Genomic DNA, 17994 nt, shown 5'->3' with positions numbered 1-17994 from the left:
GCCACGGTTGAAAGGCATATACACATGTATCTAAATAATTTGTGACTAAACCAGACGCACATTTGACTACAGTGAACCAGTTACAAGCAAGGAGCGGAAGTTATTTTTTTTTTTACCTAATCAGGAGTTTCACGCCAAAGGATGTAACCTTACTATCGATCAATGAGCACTCCAAAAAGGCTTAAATAAATATACCTATCCTAGCCTGAAGTGAAATGAATTCTCCGCGAAATAACCGTGGCTTAGATTTTTTTTTGTAATGAGCTTATCACTAAACGTCATGATGTCAGCAGTCAAGGAACAAAGAAATGGATCTCTAGTAAGACTGTGAAGTCTAACCCCGGACTGACGGAATACTTGGAATAATAAGACACGTAGTTTATCTCTTCTTGGCGCTGGAGCGCATTTCAGCCTGATGTGATTATACGCAACTCCGCCCAGAGGCAACAATGCTCGTCGTTATCAGCAGTCTTTAAATCACAACTATTTGCCACCTGCTGTTCCCACCAATCTAATCTTATCTCAATTAACCTCCATCTTTACACTGCCGCAAAACGTGGCGTGTCATTTAAACCATAAGCTACGTGCTGTTTTATTGTAGTTACGTCTTCTATTCGTCAAAGAAAACCATTTCAAGGACCACCAAGGACCAAGGTTCACAATGCCAACCTTCTCAAATTAAAAGTAACTTTTAAATTTTAGAAGATATTAAAAGAAGCATTGCAAACACATATTTAATTTATATTTTTTTATTTTACTTTTTTAATTGCCAAGTGCAGAGAAAATATTGAATGAGATATAGCACTTCGTATAACGAGCATAAGCCCACAATTATCATAAATGCACGAGAATTTTGATACCGTCGATTTTATTGATAATAGGCCTACATTCACGGCCGTATGTTTCAAATAGCTAATGTTTTGCTCAGCAAGATGTGGCCTGAACATTAGAAGAAGAAAAAGTATCTTTGAATCGAATTTTGAAGCATTATGTTCACTTCTCTGTAATGGGGATGAGATAAAAAACCATAGTGTAGCAAAAAATATCATAAGCTACACAAGGGCCTGAATCCTACTTGAGAGGTTATGTGAGAGAGAAAAAGGATTCCTTAGAATAAATTACACAGTGAGGTAGCCGACACTGCTATAAGTGGTAATTTGGAGATTGGAAAAACTCTCAGGTAAAACAGTTTATAGTGGTAGCATCGTCTGTTCACAATGGTTAGACACCCATAAATTTCTCGAATTCTTTCAGGGTCCAGGTTAAACTCGGAAAAAAGTGAAAATCAGTAAAACTATAGTTAAATTGCATTTTTGAATAAAATACAAATAGACAATAATATGTATGTCAATTAAAAAATATATAAAACTAGATCGCCATAACTTTGAACTATATAATCAGCTGACATCATGACTTCCTGAAAAAAAAAATATTTAATCACAAAAATACTATATCAAGCTGGGAAGGGCAGGGGTCTGCAATGTCACGATATCTATTAAAAGTTTTGTAGTTGATCTTGGTTGTCAGAACTATTACGTTTGAAGTTGAACAGTTGAAGCCCGAAACTGTGGCACTTACAGACATCTTACTGACACTGCTGAAAAAAGAGGTTTGTCTTATGATACTTGTGATAGTTATAAAGGTGAGTAACGTCAAAATATTATTGTTGAAACATATTTATTTGGACACTCGTTGTGCACGAGCAAAGATTAATACATCTGTAATACATATTCACCCTGGTGGTGCAGTTAAACGAGGATAATTCGGTCCAGTGTAGCCAAAATAGCTGTTGACGCACTAGACTCCTTGTTTGTCTCCGGTGTCACGACACGCGCGCGAGGCGGCTCGGGTCGGTAGGCATGGTAGCAGAGCGTGGTTACAAGAGAGCGCGCGGCTCCTAGTGACGGCGGCCATGGGCCAGGCGCGTCGCCGAGCGACCCGTGAGCGAGTCGATGTCGAGGTGCATCTTGCTGATGGTGGAGTTGGCCAGCTTGCCGACCTCCTTCTCCATCATGTCGAAGATGACGTTCTTGAAGAGCTTGGTGACGACCTCGTTGAGTGTGTTCAGCAGCATCTCAGCTATCAGGTCCTTGCTGTCGAAGTGCACGGTCACCTCCCTGAAATTTTTGTAAGGTCAAGGCCAATTACCAATTGCAAAATGATTGATATTATTTGATTAGTGGCTGAACTTTATTGAGAGACCAAATTTTGTGTGGTTTTTGATAAAGAAAATAATCAGAAGAGAAGGATTCAGTTTTTGGGCATGTAAATGAATTTGTATTATAGCCTAATGACCGGCTGTAGATTCTTGATTTTATATTGCTGTTTGAAGAGCCCAGAACTCTCACAGTATCTGCAGGAGTTTAAAAATTACAATAATAATACTAATTGGTTACTACACAAGTGGTGATAGACTAGGGCCAAATAAAAACATTCAAGAAACAAATTTATGTGATGAAATGTTTGGAACTAGCCAGTGAATAAAAATAAGAAACTTAATTGACTCAAATGAATGGAGAATTGTGGTTTCTCATCTCATAGAAAAAATTTCTCCCGAGGTATGTTTATTGTTTACGACCAATTTGGTTAACAGTATCCACAATTTGTGCTACAGATAATGCCTCTCAAACGACATCCATTAAAAAAAATGCGCCGCATAACACAACCTTAAGTAAAAAGTTAAAAAGAAAAAATAAACAAATAAAGTACAGCAGTTCACTAGGTAGCAGCAACCAAAATTCAATACAAAAAGCAGAATTATCCTCACTGTTCGTAATTCCAAATAACTGGATCTTCATAGATAAATCGCTTAATTCAGACTGATCTTGAGATCTATGATATCTTGTCAGCAGGGTAAACATGTATGTGGATGAAAAAAAGTGATTAGCTTTAAATTATTTTTTAAATATATATTTTATATTACTAGATGATGATTGTGAGTTCATGTTAGAACTTCAGTAAATTGAGGATCCGTAAATTTACGAATAAATCCGTGAAATTTATGAATACCTCCATATATTTAGCAAACAGTGTTATTCGTACATTGAAAGTGAAATATTTTAACTGTACCACATACAAAACATCTTTAGCCAACTTTATCGTAAACTTTCGTGGCTCAAGTTTTTAACTATTACATGGCATTTTTTTGGGGAAAAGGGAAAAAGGTGGGGGGAGGGGGGGAGGCAGGACCACATCCGAAGAACTAACAAAGTTCTCGACCTTCGGCTTGCCGTATTGAAGCCATTCTGAAGGGCAATGAATAACTGAAGGGCAATGCATAACTGAAGGCCTGGTTTAATGGCAAGGTAATTTACGGGGCCAGTAATCTCTGTACAGGAGGAAAGATAGTCACTGATTCCCGATATTTGGATAAACATACCTTCTACTCGGTAGAAATACTGATTGGCCAGACCATCAGCCAATCATAGCAACTCGGTCTTATGAATACTTTTCCAGAAGACCAGTCCGTCAGTTGTTCATCGTCGTCGAGAACGACTGCGATATGGCAAGCCGAAACTTCTGGCACGTCATTCTTTCATCCGACGTGGTATAAACCAAGGGGGAAAGAAAAGCCCAGAAGTATTCCGAGCCATAGTTGCAGGGGCAGCAGGAAGAGAAACGCGGGACCTCCAGTCAGGCAGCGTTGGTTCCTGCACGCGTGTTACGTCCCTCAGCGCAGCGGCACTGTCGCCTCGGCAGGAGCTCACCCCTTGTCGGTGAGCTTGAACTTCTGTATGTTGGCGGTGATGTCGGAGGTGTTCTTCATGTTGGCCAGCAGCGTGACGTCGACGAACAGGTTGGTGATGTCGCCGCTGACCTTGCCTCGCGGGCCCAGCTTCCCCACCTTCGCCGCGAAGTCCATCGTGTACTGCAACACATTCCAGGCGCCCGTCACGTGACTGGCTCCGATCTCGTACCTTAGAAGATTATCGATCCGTGATCAACGAAACTGTTTTCCCTCCAAAAACCAAATACATTTCCAGCGGCAGAGAACCCAAACCAAAATGACGTTTGGCCAGGCGAAGATCTAACAGTCATGAGATTCACTTAATGCTTTCTTGTGGACAAAAAGGCTAAAATATATCTCTACGCCCTACCATGTGTATATAAATAAGATAATATATATTTCTGAAGCACTACGTTTCCATTACTCACTCACACAACAGACTAAAATAAAGGTGATTCAAAATAAAGATGATTTAAGTCTCTCGGCGAGAGTGGTGAGTGAGGTGGTACTACCGTGAGATCCTTGAAGCCGAGTGACACATCCACGGTGGCGTGTCCGCCCTCCAGGTCGGCCGAAGCGTTGCCAGTCCTGAAGATGGTGTCAATGCCGTATATCTTGCCGTTGTCGAGGTACAGACCACCCTTCAGGAGTCCCTGCGAACCATCTCTGTCGACTGAGCGCACTCTAGTAGAACATTCTACATAACAATAAATTACATTACAATACTGTAGAATATAACAAACGAATGATTTGTATGAGCTACATATCACACAGTTCCTCGTGCTGTTATTTAAGAATAACAAAAGGGTTAAAATAGTTCCGTAACCAACGAAATATTAAACTATTTACTACCCTTGGAGAAAGCTGAAATGTAAAATTATAGTGTAGGTCACAATTTTTTTCATTTTTTTTGTATGGCATCTTCGGGCACGCAGCTGAAAATTATTATTTTTTCACAACTCCAACAGTTTCTAAGGTAGATTTCAAAGAAATTCTACCTATTGTAGCAATTTTCACAGTGCGACTTCGGGAAAAAAATTACATTGATTATTTAGTTATTCATTTCATGGTCCATAGACCCCAAAACCGTCGTTAACTCAAAAATTTATATAACTTCACAATTTTATGGGCACGATAACAGCTCCAATACTTCACAAATCACTTCCAAACTGATACATAAAATTTAGTAGTAAAAATTTTCGTTAATGGACAATATTCGACTAAAGGGGTAGAAATAGGGAAGATTTTTGAAGAACATAAAAATTGCCATAACTCCCTTAATACGAAAAACACCACATCCGTTTGAGAGTATTATAACCGTAGCAGTAATACCAAAATCTTTTGTCTGGATAAATCTTTGATACGACAACTATAACTGCAAGGGGTTGAAAAAAAAAAAACAATGGATGGTGGAAAAAAAAATTCATAACTCCCTTCATAGGCACAACATTGAATTCGTACGAATTGTTTGTTAATTTTATAATTTTTATCTAAAAATTTTGTCTGAAACAATTTTCGATTAGATGTCCCGAGGATGGAAGGGGGTTTAAAAAAGAGGGTGAATTAAAAAAAAAATATATATTTATATTTATACAGTTACGAACGCAGACAAGACCACAACGCGCGCCAGGTTCGGAGCTGGCTGGCGGCACCGCACGGCAACTGACGCGAGGCATTGATCGAAACATCAAAATGTTTTTTACCACCCTGAAGCTGCTAGATCCCGATAGCCAAGGTGGCCCATGGAAGGTCTGTCAGGTCTGGACACAAACGAAAGAAAGCACGCGGACTCACGAAGTGGAAGGTGTCATTGATGTCTTTGATGTTGTACGGGTTGACCCCGTAACCGGTGGCGTTCTTCTGGATGGACGTGATCAGGTTGTCCAGAATGGAGTTGAAGCTGAGCGTGAGGCGAGGAGCGATGAGTCTGCGGAAGAAGAACCAGAGCGATACCCCAGGTGAGTCGGGCTCGTGGTATGTCGAGTGTCAACAAGACAGATCACCATCGAGCTACTGGGCACGTGCCATTTCAGAACACTGCCCAACTGTAATTTGTTTACCAAAGCAAAATTTTTTTAAACACGTATAACTTGATTCTCCAGATTTTTGGTAAAATTTATTATTTATTATAAGTTCTAAGGTCGTTCATAAGGAAAGTGCAGTTGAATCAGTGATACGAGTACGACGTTACTGAAGTCTAGAAGGCAAAATACGTATAAATTCGCGAAATTTTCTATTATACAGAGACAGTGTGCTTATCTGCACGCTGTCACCTTTTACTGACTCCGAAAAAATGAAAGAATCTGTTCTGATCTTCATTGAGTCAGATCTAAGATGTTGCTTTACATAATGTCCGTTTTTGCCTCAAGATAACTGCTTCTTCGAACCAATAAAGCTGTGTGTGATGCAATTTTTTTTTGTCATAAAATCATTATAGTTATTATAATCTTTAAATCATCATAATTAGATACTGCAAATTTCATGAATGCTCTTCTCGAAAATTATAATTCATAACGTTATGCCTTTTGTGTGCTGCTTACGGGATTGAACCTTAGATAACTCGGAAGCTTTTGAGCTTATGAGACACATATGGTACATAACGAATCCACGTAAATCCAGTCGAAACGTCCCATCAGTCAGGAGCCAATGAACATGTGATAGATAGCCTGAGCATACAGAGGAGTTTCCTGAACCGATAAATGTTTCCAATACCTCACCATGTCCACCACCAACCTCATCACCACTCTCACCACCACCCTCACCACCACCCTCACCACACCAAGAACGTCCTGGACATTCCACAGCCTCCGGAGACTTACCCGCACTCCACCACGGCGCTGGCGATAACGCACGCGCCGAAGATGCTCAGCAGGGCAGTAAACTTCATGGCGTTACTGTTCGCAGAAAGCAGACCACAGCAGATAACCATTGCTTTATATAGCACGTTGGGAGTCTCAAGATAAGTGTCCGATATGCTCGCGATGTAGGTGGTGATTTTTCATCCTTCACCTGTTAATTTATTCGATCATTGTCTGCCACGGAGCGATAGTGCCAGGCTGGAAGGAGAAACAATAATTGCTTTATCGGTCACGTGACGAATGACGATGTACGGCCAGGTGCACATGATTATTTTTTTTGCTTTAAATGTAACAATGGTACAGATGGGGATTTGACTGAATGTCGGGACTTTCTTTCGCTGCTAATTCTGGCGGTCTAGAAGCACGTTACAATCTTGACAGTGACTGTCATATTAGTTTTAAAAAAAATATGGGTGGGCTGTATTTTGGACTACAGCCGCCAGGATTTTTTTTTCATGAATTTCCCTCGTTTTTTGGAGCTTTGGAGCACTTGGAACATTAGAACATCTGAAGAACTGGAGCACTGGCATTTGAAGCATTGGAGCAGTTGGAGGATTCGAGAAATTGGAGCTTTGGAGCCAAAGACTGTTGTAGCCAAAGACTGTTGGAGCCAAAGACTGTTGGAGTCAAAGAGGCATTGTATCCTACTGTAATTGGCGACCGATAGTATCATACTGATGAGATCGTATCCTACCAAGTTGAATTTTCGTACAAATGTGTTTGTTTTTTTTCGTTAATTGTGCTTCCTTTTTGTTAATGTGCTTCCTTTTTGACGATGAATGAGCACAGTTAATTCTGTGCTCAGGGCATGATTGGCCTCGTGGTTTGGAGACGCCTGGTCTATACGCATGACATTGAACAACACCTGTTTAAAATGTTGGTCGCCCATCGATGAATAATAATTCTTGGTTCGGAGACGCTTGGCCTATGCGCATGATTTTATACAATTAACTGTTTAAAATGTTCGCCGAGTATCGAAAAAAAAATACCTCTTGGCTACTGACTGGTTATGTCTGACCACCAACTGGCCGTGTATAGCCAACAGCTCAATGTGTCTGACCCCCAACTGTCCGTGTTTAGCCAACAACTCAATGTGTTCACCAACTAGCCGTGTCTAGCCAACAACTCAATTTGTCTGACACCCAACTGGCCGTGTCTAGCCAACAACTCAATTTGTCTGACCCCAACTGGCCGTGTCTAGCCAACAACTCAATGTGTCTGACCCCCAACTGGCCGTGTCTAGCCATAAACTCAATGTGTCTGACCCCCAACTGGCCGTGTCTAGCCAACAACTCAATGTGTTAGACCACCAACTAGCCGTGTCTAGCCAACAACTCAATTTGTCTGACCCCCAACTGGCCGTGTCTAGCCAACAACTCAATTTGTCTGACCCCAACTGGCCTTGTCTAGCCAACAACTCAATGTGTCTGACCCCCAACTGGCTGTTTCTAGCCAACAACTCAATGTGTTAGACCACCAACTGGCCGTGTCTAGCCAACAAATCAATGTGTCTGACCACCAAATGGCCGTGTCTAGCCAACAACACAATGTGTCTGACCCCCAACTGGCCGTGTATAGCCATCGACTCAATGTGTCTGACCCCCAACTGGCCGTGTATAGCCAACTACTCAATGTGTCTGACCCCCTAACTGGCCGTGTCTAGCCAACAACTCAATGTGTCTGACCACCAACTGGCCGTGTCTAGCCATTAACTCAATGTGTCTGACCCCCAACTGGCCATGTTTATCCACCTGCTGGACATGCGTTTTTTTGCCACTGAATATACGTGTCTGGTCACCGGTTGGGCGTACCTTGCCTGGATGATTTGCCCTGATCAACCGACTGGACGTACGTGTTTGGCCAACCTATCTGATGTGCATGGTCACCACCTTGACATGAAGAGCTTACACCAAGACGTGTCTGGCTACAGATGTGCCTAACTACCAACTGATCGTGTCTGGTTAATCGATTGTAATGTAGAATTGCCCTGAAAACACATGTCAAGACATGTAAGGAATCGCTTCGCCTTCTAAGAAGACTGTAGAAATCAAGAAAATCTAGTAATTGCCTTGTATTTGTTCTTGTGGTAGTGTAGAAATTATGTAATATTAGTTATTTGTAATTTTGTTGTTTTTATTTTTCTAATCTCTCTCTCTTTTTTTAGTAATTTTGATTATATCATCTTTTTTTTTTGCATCGAGGTTGGAACTCAAACCCGTAAACGGACACATGCAATTTATTGCCAGCTACATACACCGGAATACTAAAATATTTGGGCCATTGATATCCTAAATACTATACTTGTTAGACTGTCCTGAAATTACTCATATGCGTAAAAAACTAAAGAAAATAAATCTGCCTAAAACTTAACTTGTCTACTTGTAAATAAACATGTTTATAGCCAATAATCAACTAAAATATGAAATACAGTCGTCCTTTCACTCCGTGGACAGTGATTCATGGATCAAAATAAACGTTTAACACGGTCTTGTAAATAACAGCACTGATTAGCAACACTTCTTATAAAATCATATCTACCAATTTTATTTTTCAGCTCTGAAAAATGCACAGTGTCAATCAAATTAAAAATATATATCTTGATCGTTGCTAGATATTGCAGTATGCAAGGAAAAAATTCCCTAGACTAAAACCACATTGCAGATGCAACATAGTAACTCGCTACATCAATTTAATCTTCCGTTATCTGAAGGAGATGTTTGGAAACAATTGACTGTACAATTTAAACTTGAAGGAGCGACGTGGAGGGAGAAACTCATTCATTTTGATAAGCACATTCAGGTTTTTTTCCCACTTGGAGAGTCTAATAACTTTCTTCAAGTGACCTTGAATCTAGTTTAATGTCAGTATCCATGCTACTCTTGTTGAATATCACCACCTTATAGCGCATTCTACCGTCCTTAACTTAATGATTCTAAGGTGGCACTAACTCGGTACTGAATTCAACTTTCAAGTTGAAATGAAAATCAGGTTAATGAAATAAAATGTACTAAAATGAGGTAAGCAAAAGTGAGATAAAAAATTATAGGCAAATGTTAAAAAAACAACTGATAGCAACTAATTTTTGAATTACAGCATTTAACTTAATGTTTAATAATTATAAGAGTTATTGATGAAATTTCATTTTGTGGTATAATCATCTTAAGTGCACCTATGTTACATTATATTGTACCAAACGGTAAAAATTTATTTCTATATAAATTATATTAATTTAAATAAATTTTAAGTTACATAAATTCAACTAGCTGCCCGACCCGGCTTCGCACGGCTATACTAATGGAAAAAAATTAAGCCACATCTCCCATTTACAGTAATGGTAAATAAAAAAAAATTCAGTGAAAATTTATTACAATGCTGTATAATGTACCGGAGAGAAAATGAATAGCACTGATGGTTTCCCGACTCGTGCATGCAACGTACAACTGATGTACCCGTACTTCGCTACGGCAGTCTACAGGCAGATCACTCTTGCGCCGCTCATTATACATGCCCCTTCTTGTGGATACGCCACTGCCGCGCGATGCCCGTTGCCATGGAGACGCAGAAGGCATGAACAATGCAAAATCCTGTTCTCATGCAGACAAAGTACTCACTGTTGCCTGGTTTTAACCACCCATGGGATCTAATTTTCAGAAAATGTCATCCTGCGTAATATAAGGAACATTACTGTAAAATATATATAATTGGAAAAAAAAAGGGCAATTTTTGATATTTAAAGAACCCGCAATATTTCAACGGTGATGAGGACTGGACTAACAATTAAATAGTCTTTGCCATAGAGACGAATGAAGCATCAACAAAGCAACAGCCGTTGCCATGGTGATTTCCTACCAAAAACTGTAAATTTTGATATATTACGCCCTCGAAACTCCCCTTGGGATCGTATTTCCGCAGAATCCGTTCTTAGTGAGCGTCTACATCACAAAATGAGTAACTATGCTAAATTTCAAGTCAATCGGGTGTATAGATTTAGAGATATCGTGATGAGTGAGTCAGTGAGTGGTATTTCGCTTATATATATACATATATATATACATATATATATATATCCCCTTGGGGGTAGAATTAGTCAAAATCCTTTCTTAGCGCAATCCTACGTCATATCATATACTTGCATGCCAAATTTCAGCCCGATCCGTCCAGTGGTTTGGGCTGTGCGTTGATAGATCACTATGTCAGTCAGACAGTCACCTTTGAGTTATATATATTTAGATTTATTATTAATTACCGTACCACTATTTTCATATTATTTTCAAAGTGAGTTATATTTTTTTCATTTCGTAAAAGATAAATACTAGCAAAAAACTGGAAAATATAACTTCTGAACGCTGAAGTTTTCCTAAAAAAAATATATTACGTTTTGGTCGTTAATTAATACCTAAATTTCGAAACATTATTATTTTATTTTGAATAATTAAACTTACAGGGTTTTAAAATATTCTAGAAGCAGGCACAAAACACTTTGTCTTGGTTGCAGGCATTTGAGGGTACTTCTTTGAGTGTGTTCGCTCACGGCGACTCATGAGAAAAGACACAAAGTGAAATAATCAAAAACGCAACTCTCATTAAGAAGTAGTTTATTTTTTTCCTCACAATTAGTTTATAAAGATTGGATTACAGGAACTCGTCTCAGTTCCTTATTTTATACGCTAGACATCAAGGATCAAACCCAACACTCGGCTCGAGCTGAGTGGTGAGAGCACCCTACAGCTCTGCGCTCGTCTCGACCTGAGAGGTGAGCACACCCTACAGCTCTGCATTCGGCTCTAGCTGAGTGGTGAGCACACCCTACAGCTCTGCGCTCGTCTCGACCTGAGAGGTGAGCACACCCTACAGCTCTGCGCTCGTCTCGACCTGAGAGGTGAGCACACCCTACAGCTCTGCGCTCGGCTCTAGCTGAGTGGTGAGCACACCCTACAGCTCTGCGCTCGTCTCGACCTGAGAGGTGAGCACACCCTACAGCTCTGCGCTCGGCTCGAGCTGAGTGGTGAGAGCACCCTACAGCTCTGCGCTCGTCTCGACCTGAGAGGTGAGCACACCCTACAGCTCTGCATTCGGCTCTAGCTGAGTGGTGAGCACACCCTACAGCTCTGCGCTCGTCTCGACCTGAGAGGTGAGCACACCCTACAGCTCTGCGCTCGTCTCGACCTGAGAGGTGAGCACACCCTACAGCTCTGCATTCGGCTCTAGCTGAGTGGTGAGCACACCCTACAGCTCTGCGCTCGTCTCGACCTGAGAGGTGAGCACACCCTACAGCTCTGCGCTCGTCTCGACCTGAGAGGTGAGCACACCCTACAGCTCTGCGCTCGGCTCTAGCTGAGTGGTGAGCACACCCTACAGCTCTGCGCTCGTCTCGACCTGAGTGGTGAGCACACCCTACAGCTCTGCACTCGGCTCTAGCTGAGTGGTGAGAGCACCCTACAGCTCTGCGCTCGTCTCGACCTGAGTGGTGAGCACACCCTACAGCTCTGCACTCGGCTCTAGCTGAGTGGTGAGCACACCCTACAGCTCTGCGCTCGTCTCTAGCTGAGTGGTGAGCACACCCTACAGCTCTGCGCTCGGCTCTAGCTGAGTGGTGAGCACACCCTACAGCTCTGCGCTCGGCTCTAGCTGAGTGGTGAGAGCACCCTACAGCTCTGCGCTCGTCTCGACCTGAGAGGTGAGCACACCCTACAGCTCTGCACTCGGCTCTAGCTGAGTGGTGAGCACACCCTACAGCTCTGCGCTCGACTCGACCTGAGTGGTGAGCACACCCTACAGCTCTGCGCTCGGCTCTAGCTGAGTGGTGAGAGCACCCTACAGCTCTGCGCTCGTCTCGACCTGAGTGGTGAGCACACCCTACAGCTCTGCGCTCGGCTCTAGCTGAGTGGTGAGCACACCCTACAGCTCTGCGCTCGTCTCGACCTGAGTGGTGAGCACACCCTACAGCTCTGCGCTCGGCTCTAGCTGAGTGGTGAGAGCACCCTACAGCTCTGCGCTCGTCTCGACCTGAGAGGTGAGCACACCCTACAGCTCTGCACTCGGCTCTAGCTGAGTGGTGAGCACACCCTACAGCTCTGCGCTCGTCTCGACCTGAGTGGTGAGCACACCCTACAGCTCTGCACTCGGCTCTAGCTGAGTGGTGAGCACACCCTACAGCTCTGCGCTCGTCTCGACCTGAGTGGTGAGAGCACCCTACAGCTCTGCGCTCGTCTCGACCTGAGAGGTGAGCACACCCTACAGCTCTGCACTCGGCTCTAGCTGAGTGGTGAGCACACCCTACAGCTCTGCGCTCGTCTCGACCTGAGAGGTGAGCACACCCTACAGCTCTGCGCTCGGCTCTAGCTGAGTGGTGAGCACACCCTACAGCTCTGCGCTCGGCTCGAGCTGAGTGGTGAGCACACCCTACAGCTCTGCGCTCGGCTCTAGCTGAGTGGTGAGCACACCCTACAGCTCTGCGCTCGGCTCTAGCTGAGTGGTGAGCACACCCTACAGCTCTGCACTCGGCTCTAGCTGAGTGGTGAGCACACCCTACAGCTCTGCACTCGGCTCTAGCTGAGTGGTGAGCACACCCTACAGCTCTGCACTCGGCTCTAGCTGAGTGGTGAGCACACCCTACAGCTCTGCACTCGGCTCTAGCTGAGTGGTGAGCACACCCTACAGCTCTGCGCTCGGCTCTAGCTGAGTGGTGAGCACACCCTACAGCTCTGCACTCGGCTCTAGCTGAGTGGTGAGCACACCCTACAGCTCTGCGCTCGTCTCGACCTGAGAGGTGAGCACACCCTATAGCTCTGCGCTCGTCTCGACCTGAGTGGTGAGCACACCCTACAGCTCTGCACTCGACTCGACCTGAGAGGTGAGCACACCCTACAGCTCTGCGCTCGTCTCGACCTGAGAGGTGAGCACACCCTACAGCTCTGCGCTCGACTCGACCTGAGAGGTGAGCACACCCTACAGCTCTGCGCTCGTCTCGACCTGAGTGGTGAGCACACCCTACAGCTCTGCACTCGACTCGACCTGAGAGGTGAGCACACCCTACAGCTCTGCGCTCGACTCGACCTGAGAGGTGAGCACACCCTACAGCTCTGCGCTCGTCTCGACCTGAGTGGTGAGCACACCCTACAGCTCTGCACTCGACTCGACCTGAGAGGTGAGCACACCCTACAGCTCTGCGCTCGACTCGACCTGAGAGGTGAGCACACCCTACAGCTCTGCGCTCGTCTCGACCTGAGTGGTGAGCACACCCTACAGCTCTGCGCTCGACTCGACCTGAGAGGTGAGCACACCCTACAGCTCTGCGCTCGACTCGACCTGAGTGGTGAGCACACCCTACAGCTCTGCGCTCGACTCGACCTGAGAGGTGAGCACACCCTACAGCTCTGCGCTCGTCTCGACCTGAGAGGTGAGCACACCCTACAGCTCTGCGCTCGACTCGACCTGAGAGGTGAGCACACCCTACAGCTCTGCGCTCGACTCGACCTGAGAGGTGAGCACACCCTACAGCTCTGCGCTCGTCTCGACCTGAGTGGTGAGCACACCCTACAGCTCTGCACTCGACTCGACCTGAGAGGTGAGCACACCCTACAGCTCTGCGCTCGTCTCGACCTGAGAGGTGAGCACACCCTACAGCTCTGCGCTCGACTCGACCTGAGAGGTGAGCACACCCTACAGCTCTGCGCTCGACTCGACCTGAGAGGTGAGCACACCCTACAGCTCTGCGCTCGTCTCGACCTGAGAGGTGAGCACACCCTACAGCTCTGCGCTCGGCTCTAGCTGAGAGGTGAGCACACCCTACAGCTCTGCGCTCGTCTCGACCTGAGAGGTGAGCACACCCTACAGCTCTGCGCTCGTCTCGACCTGAGAGGTGAGCACACCCTACAGCTCTGCGCTCGACTCGACCTGAGAGGTGAGCACACCCTACAGCTCTGCGCTCGACTCGACCTGAGAGGTGAGCACACCCTACAGCTCTGCACTCGGCTCTAGCTGAGTGGTGAGCACACCCTACAGCTCTGCGCTCGTCTCGACCTGAGAGGTGAGCACACCCTACAGCTCTGCGCTCGTCTCGACCTGAGAGGTGAGCACACCCTACAGCTCTGCGCTCGGCTCTAGCTGAGTGGTGAGCACACCCTACAGCTCTGCACTCGGCTCGACCTGAGTGGTGAGCACACCCTACAGCTCTGCGCTCGTCTCGACCTGAGAGGTGAGCACACCCTACAGCTCTGCACTTGGCTCTAGCTGAGTGGTGAGCACACCCTACAGCTCTGCCCTCGGCTCTAGCTGAGTGGTGAGCACACCCTACAGCTCTGCACTCGGCTCGACCTGAATGGTGAGCACACCCTACAGCTCTGCGCTCGTCTCGACCTGAGAGGTGAGCACACCCTACAGCTCTGCACTTGGCTCTAGCTGAGTGGTGAGCACACCCTACAGCTCTGCGCTCGTCTCGACCTGAGAGGTGAGCACACCCTACAGCTCTGCGCTCGGCTCTAGCTGAGTGGTGAGCACACCCTACAGCTCTGCGCTCGGCTCGAGCTGAGTGGTTAGCATACCCTAAAGCTCTGCGCTCGGCTCTAGCTGAGAGGTGAGCACACCCTACAGCTCTGCGCTCTGCTTGACCTGAGTGGTGAGCACACCCTACAGCTCTGCGCTCGGCTCGACCTGAGTGGTGAGCACACCCTACAGCTCTGCGCTCGGCTCGACCTGAGTGGTGAGCACACCCTACAGCTCTGCGCTCGGCTCGACCTGAGTGGTGAGCACACCCTACAGCTCTGCACTCGGCTCTAGCTGAGAGGTGAGCACACCCTACAGCTCTGCGCTCGGCTCTAGCTGAGTGGTGAGCACACCCTACAGCTCTGCACTCGGCTCTAGCTGAGAGGTGAGCACACCCTACAGCTCTGCGCTCGGCTGGAGCTGAGTGGTTAGCATACCCTAAAGCTCTGCGCTCGGCTCTAGCTGAGAGGTGAGCACACCCTACAGCTCTGCGCTCTGCTTGACCTGAGTGGTGAGCACACCCTACAGCTCTGCGCTCGGCTCGACCTGAGTGGTGAGCACACCCTACAGCTCTGCGCTCGGCTCTAGCTGAGTGGTGAGCACACCCTACAGCTCTGCACTCGGCTCTAGCTGAGAGGTGAGCACACCCTACAGCTCTGCGCTCGTCTCGACCTGAGAGGTGAGCACACCCTACAGCTCTGCGCTCTGCTTGACCTGAGTGGTGAGCACACCCTACAGCTCTGCGCTCGGCTCTAGCTGAGTGGTGAGCACACCCTACAGCTCTGCACTCGGCTCTAGCTGAGAGGTGAGCACACCCTACAGCTCTGCGCTCGTCTCGACCTGAGAGGTGAGCACACCCTACAGCTCTGCGCTCTGCTTGACCTGAGTGGTGAGCACACCCTACAGCTCTGCGCTCGGCTCTAGCTGAGTGGTGAGCACACCCTACAGCTCTGCGCTCGGCTCGACCTGAGTGGTGAGCACACCCTACAGCTCTGCACTCGGCTCTAGCTGAGTGGTGAGCACACCCTACAGCTCTGCGCTCGGCTGTAGCTGAGAGGTGAACACACCCTACAGCTCTGCGCTCGGCTCGAGCTGAGTGGTGAGCACACCCTACAGCTCTGCGCTCGGCTCGACCTGAGTGGTGAGCACACCCTACAGCTCTGCACTGGGGGTTTCTTGAGCGCAGCAACACAGGTGCACTAGCCACCACGTGACTAACGCAGGATTCTGGGATCGGAGATGGCTCATCGATCCGGTAGAGAGAAAAAAGAGTCTAAATTAAGATAATGTTCGTGCGTAAAGCACCAATGAACAGACGAATTTGCTAAGTCTAGGTTTATAAACTTACCAAGATGCAAACATGCAACGCAAACATCAGCCGACTAGCTTTTTTTTGCTTTGCTTTTCAACCATTATATGTAAAGTTTTACGAAAACTTCTTTATGTGCATTAAAGGCCACCATGTTGTTTTTATTAGTTATGCCACGTTTTAACTTTGTTGCACTTTTGCACATTGAAATAAAATAACACTCTTAAATCAAATTAATTATTTTTCAAATGTTTTATTGATAAACATTAATTATGTTGTACTTCCTTTACAATTTCATGTTGTGGGTCTTGTGTCTTTCGTGATTTATAAACGATCGTTGTTTACATTTTGCGTTTTTGCGTCGTTACGTTCATTTCGTAGTTTACCCAACCCAACCTAACAACTGTTTGACCGTCCGTAACAGACCGGTTCACAATTCTCGCACGTCCGTCATGAAATGTTTTTCACTTGGATGCCACCAAAAACTGTTAATGCTTATGTTTTCGAAGAAATTTTATCTTGTAAATGTTCACCAGTTTGACGATCATGTTTGCGTAGCACATATAAACTGTGCCGGAAATTAGGCATTTAGACACCTTTTTTAAATTTTTACTATAATTTTAATTTAATTTTGGAAGTTTTATTTTTTTTAATTATTCTGGTTGCTAAAGGGGGGATTTACTCTTTGTTATGCCGGTGTACGCCTCGTGTTTAAACTTTGTGCCAGTGGACTGAAGCACCTTCTCAGGGGCTTATCTGATATTTTGCTAGTCTAATGTGGACGTGGGCAGCCCAGTGAAATTTCTCTCGCCTGCAGTCACGTCCCGGGTTTGTAATATTATTTCCCTGCATGACCAAAATTGCATAGAGCAGCTTGTGGGCTGCAAGCTGCTACTTCTTAGAGGCCTGCTGAGAATAGCGGGTCTCGTCACGAACGGGTCTCCAGTGGACCTCCGTTCCCAACTTAGTGGTTTTTTTCTGTACACCCTCCCCTCTCTCCCCCCACCATAGTTCTGAGAAATTATGCTAGGAGCAGTGACCTGATGTGAACTTAGCCAAGACGATGGCCTGCTTCAAGGACATTCCCCCGGGTCCTACAGAGACCTCCACGAAATCTAGCGGCAGAAAAAGCAACTTCGGGCCTGGTCGCCAGCGTGCAGAGCACACGCTCGTGACACCTGGTGGCAAGTCAGCTCACCGCCTCAATTAGTTCCCCTTTACGCCGCTAGAGAGCAGCGCTGCGATGCCATAAAGCACTATGCTTTCTAGTCGCGCCCTGTTAAAGTCGATTCTTTGTAGCTTCCTGTTACCGCCGGTAGAGAGCGCGCATGTCGTGTTGTTGTCACAACCACTCGGGCACCTCCGCATGTTTTCGGCATAGAACCAAACCTTCCCCCTCCTTCTCCCTAGGGGCTTTAGCGCCCGTTTTAATTAGAAGCGTGGTCCTCCATGAGGGGACTCTGACTTTGGCTACTAACCGCGCAGCAGTTCGGGCGAAACTTCTCTCTGTCTCTTGTCGCGGCTACGACGGAAACGACTTCTATTAAGAATGTAGTCAACTGTCTTGAGGGATGTAATCCCGTTTGTACAGTAGCCAGTCAGGAGTAGCCATTAGA

The 17994-nt window shown here is 46.0% G+C and overlaps 1 protein-coding gene across 1 annotated transcript; it reads right to left on the bottom strand.

Moving 5' to 3' along the window:
• Positions 1 to 1660: 1660 nt before the first annotated feature.
• Positions 1661 to 6750, bottom strand: LOC134536248 (uncharacterized). Its single transcript, XM_063375943.1, has 5 exons — positions 6547 to 6750; positions 5522 to 5654; positions 4240 to 4380; positions 3708 to 3868; positions 1661 to 2117 (listed from the first exon to the last, which is right to left on the bottom strand). Exons 1-5 carry the CDS (start codon positions 6654 to 6656, stop codon positions 1898 to 1900), a joined length of 765 nt encoding a protein of 254 aa, XP_063232013.1. The 5' UTR covers positions 6657 to 6750; the 3' UTR covers positions 1661 to 1897.
• Positions 6751 to 17994: the final 11244 nt, after the last annotated feature.

The sequence above is a fragment of the Bacillus rossius genome, chromosome 10 (genome assembly GCF_032445375.1).
Source record: "Bacillus rossius redtenbacheri isolate Brsri chromosome 10, Brsri_v3, whole genome shotgun sequence".
NCBI lineage: Eukaryota > Metazoa > Arthropoda > Insecta > Phasmatodea > Bacillidae > Bacillus > Bacillus rossius.
The sequence above is the reverse complement of the archived record's forward strand: the minus strand, read 5'-3'. Positions and strand labels throughout refer to the sequence as shown.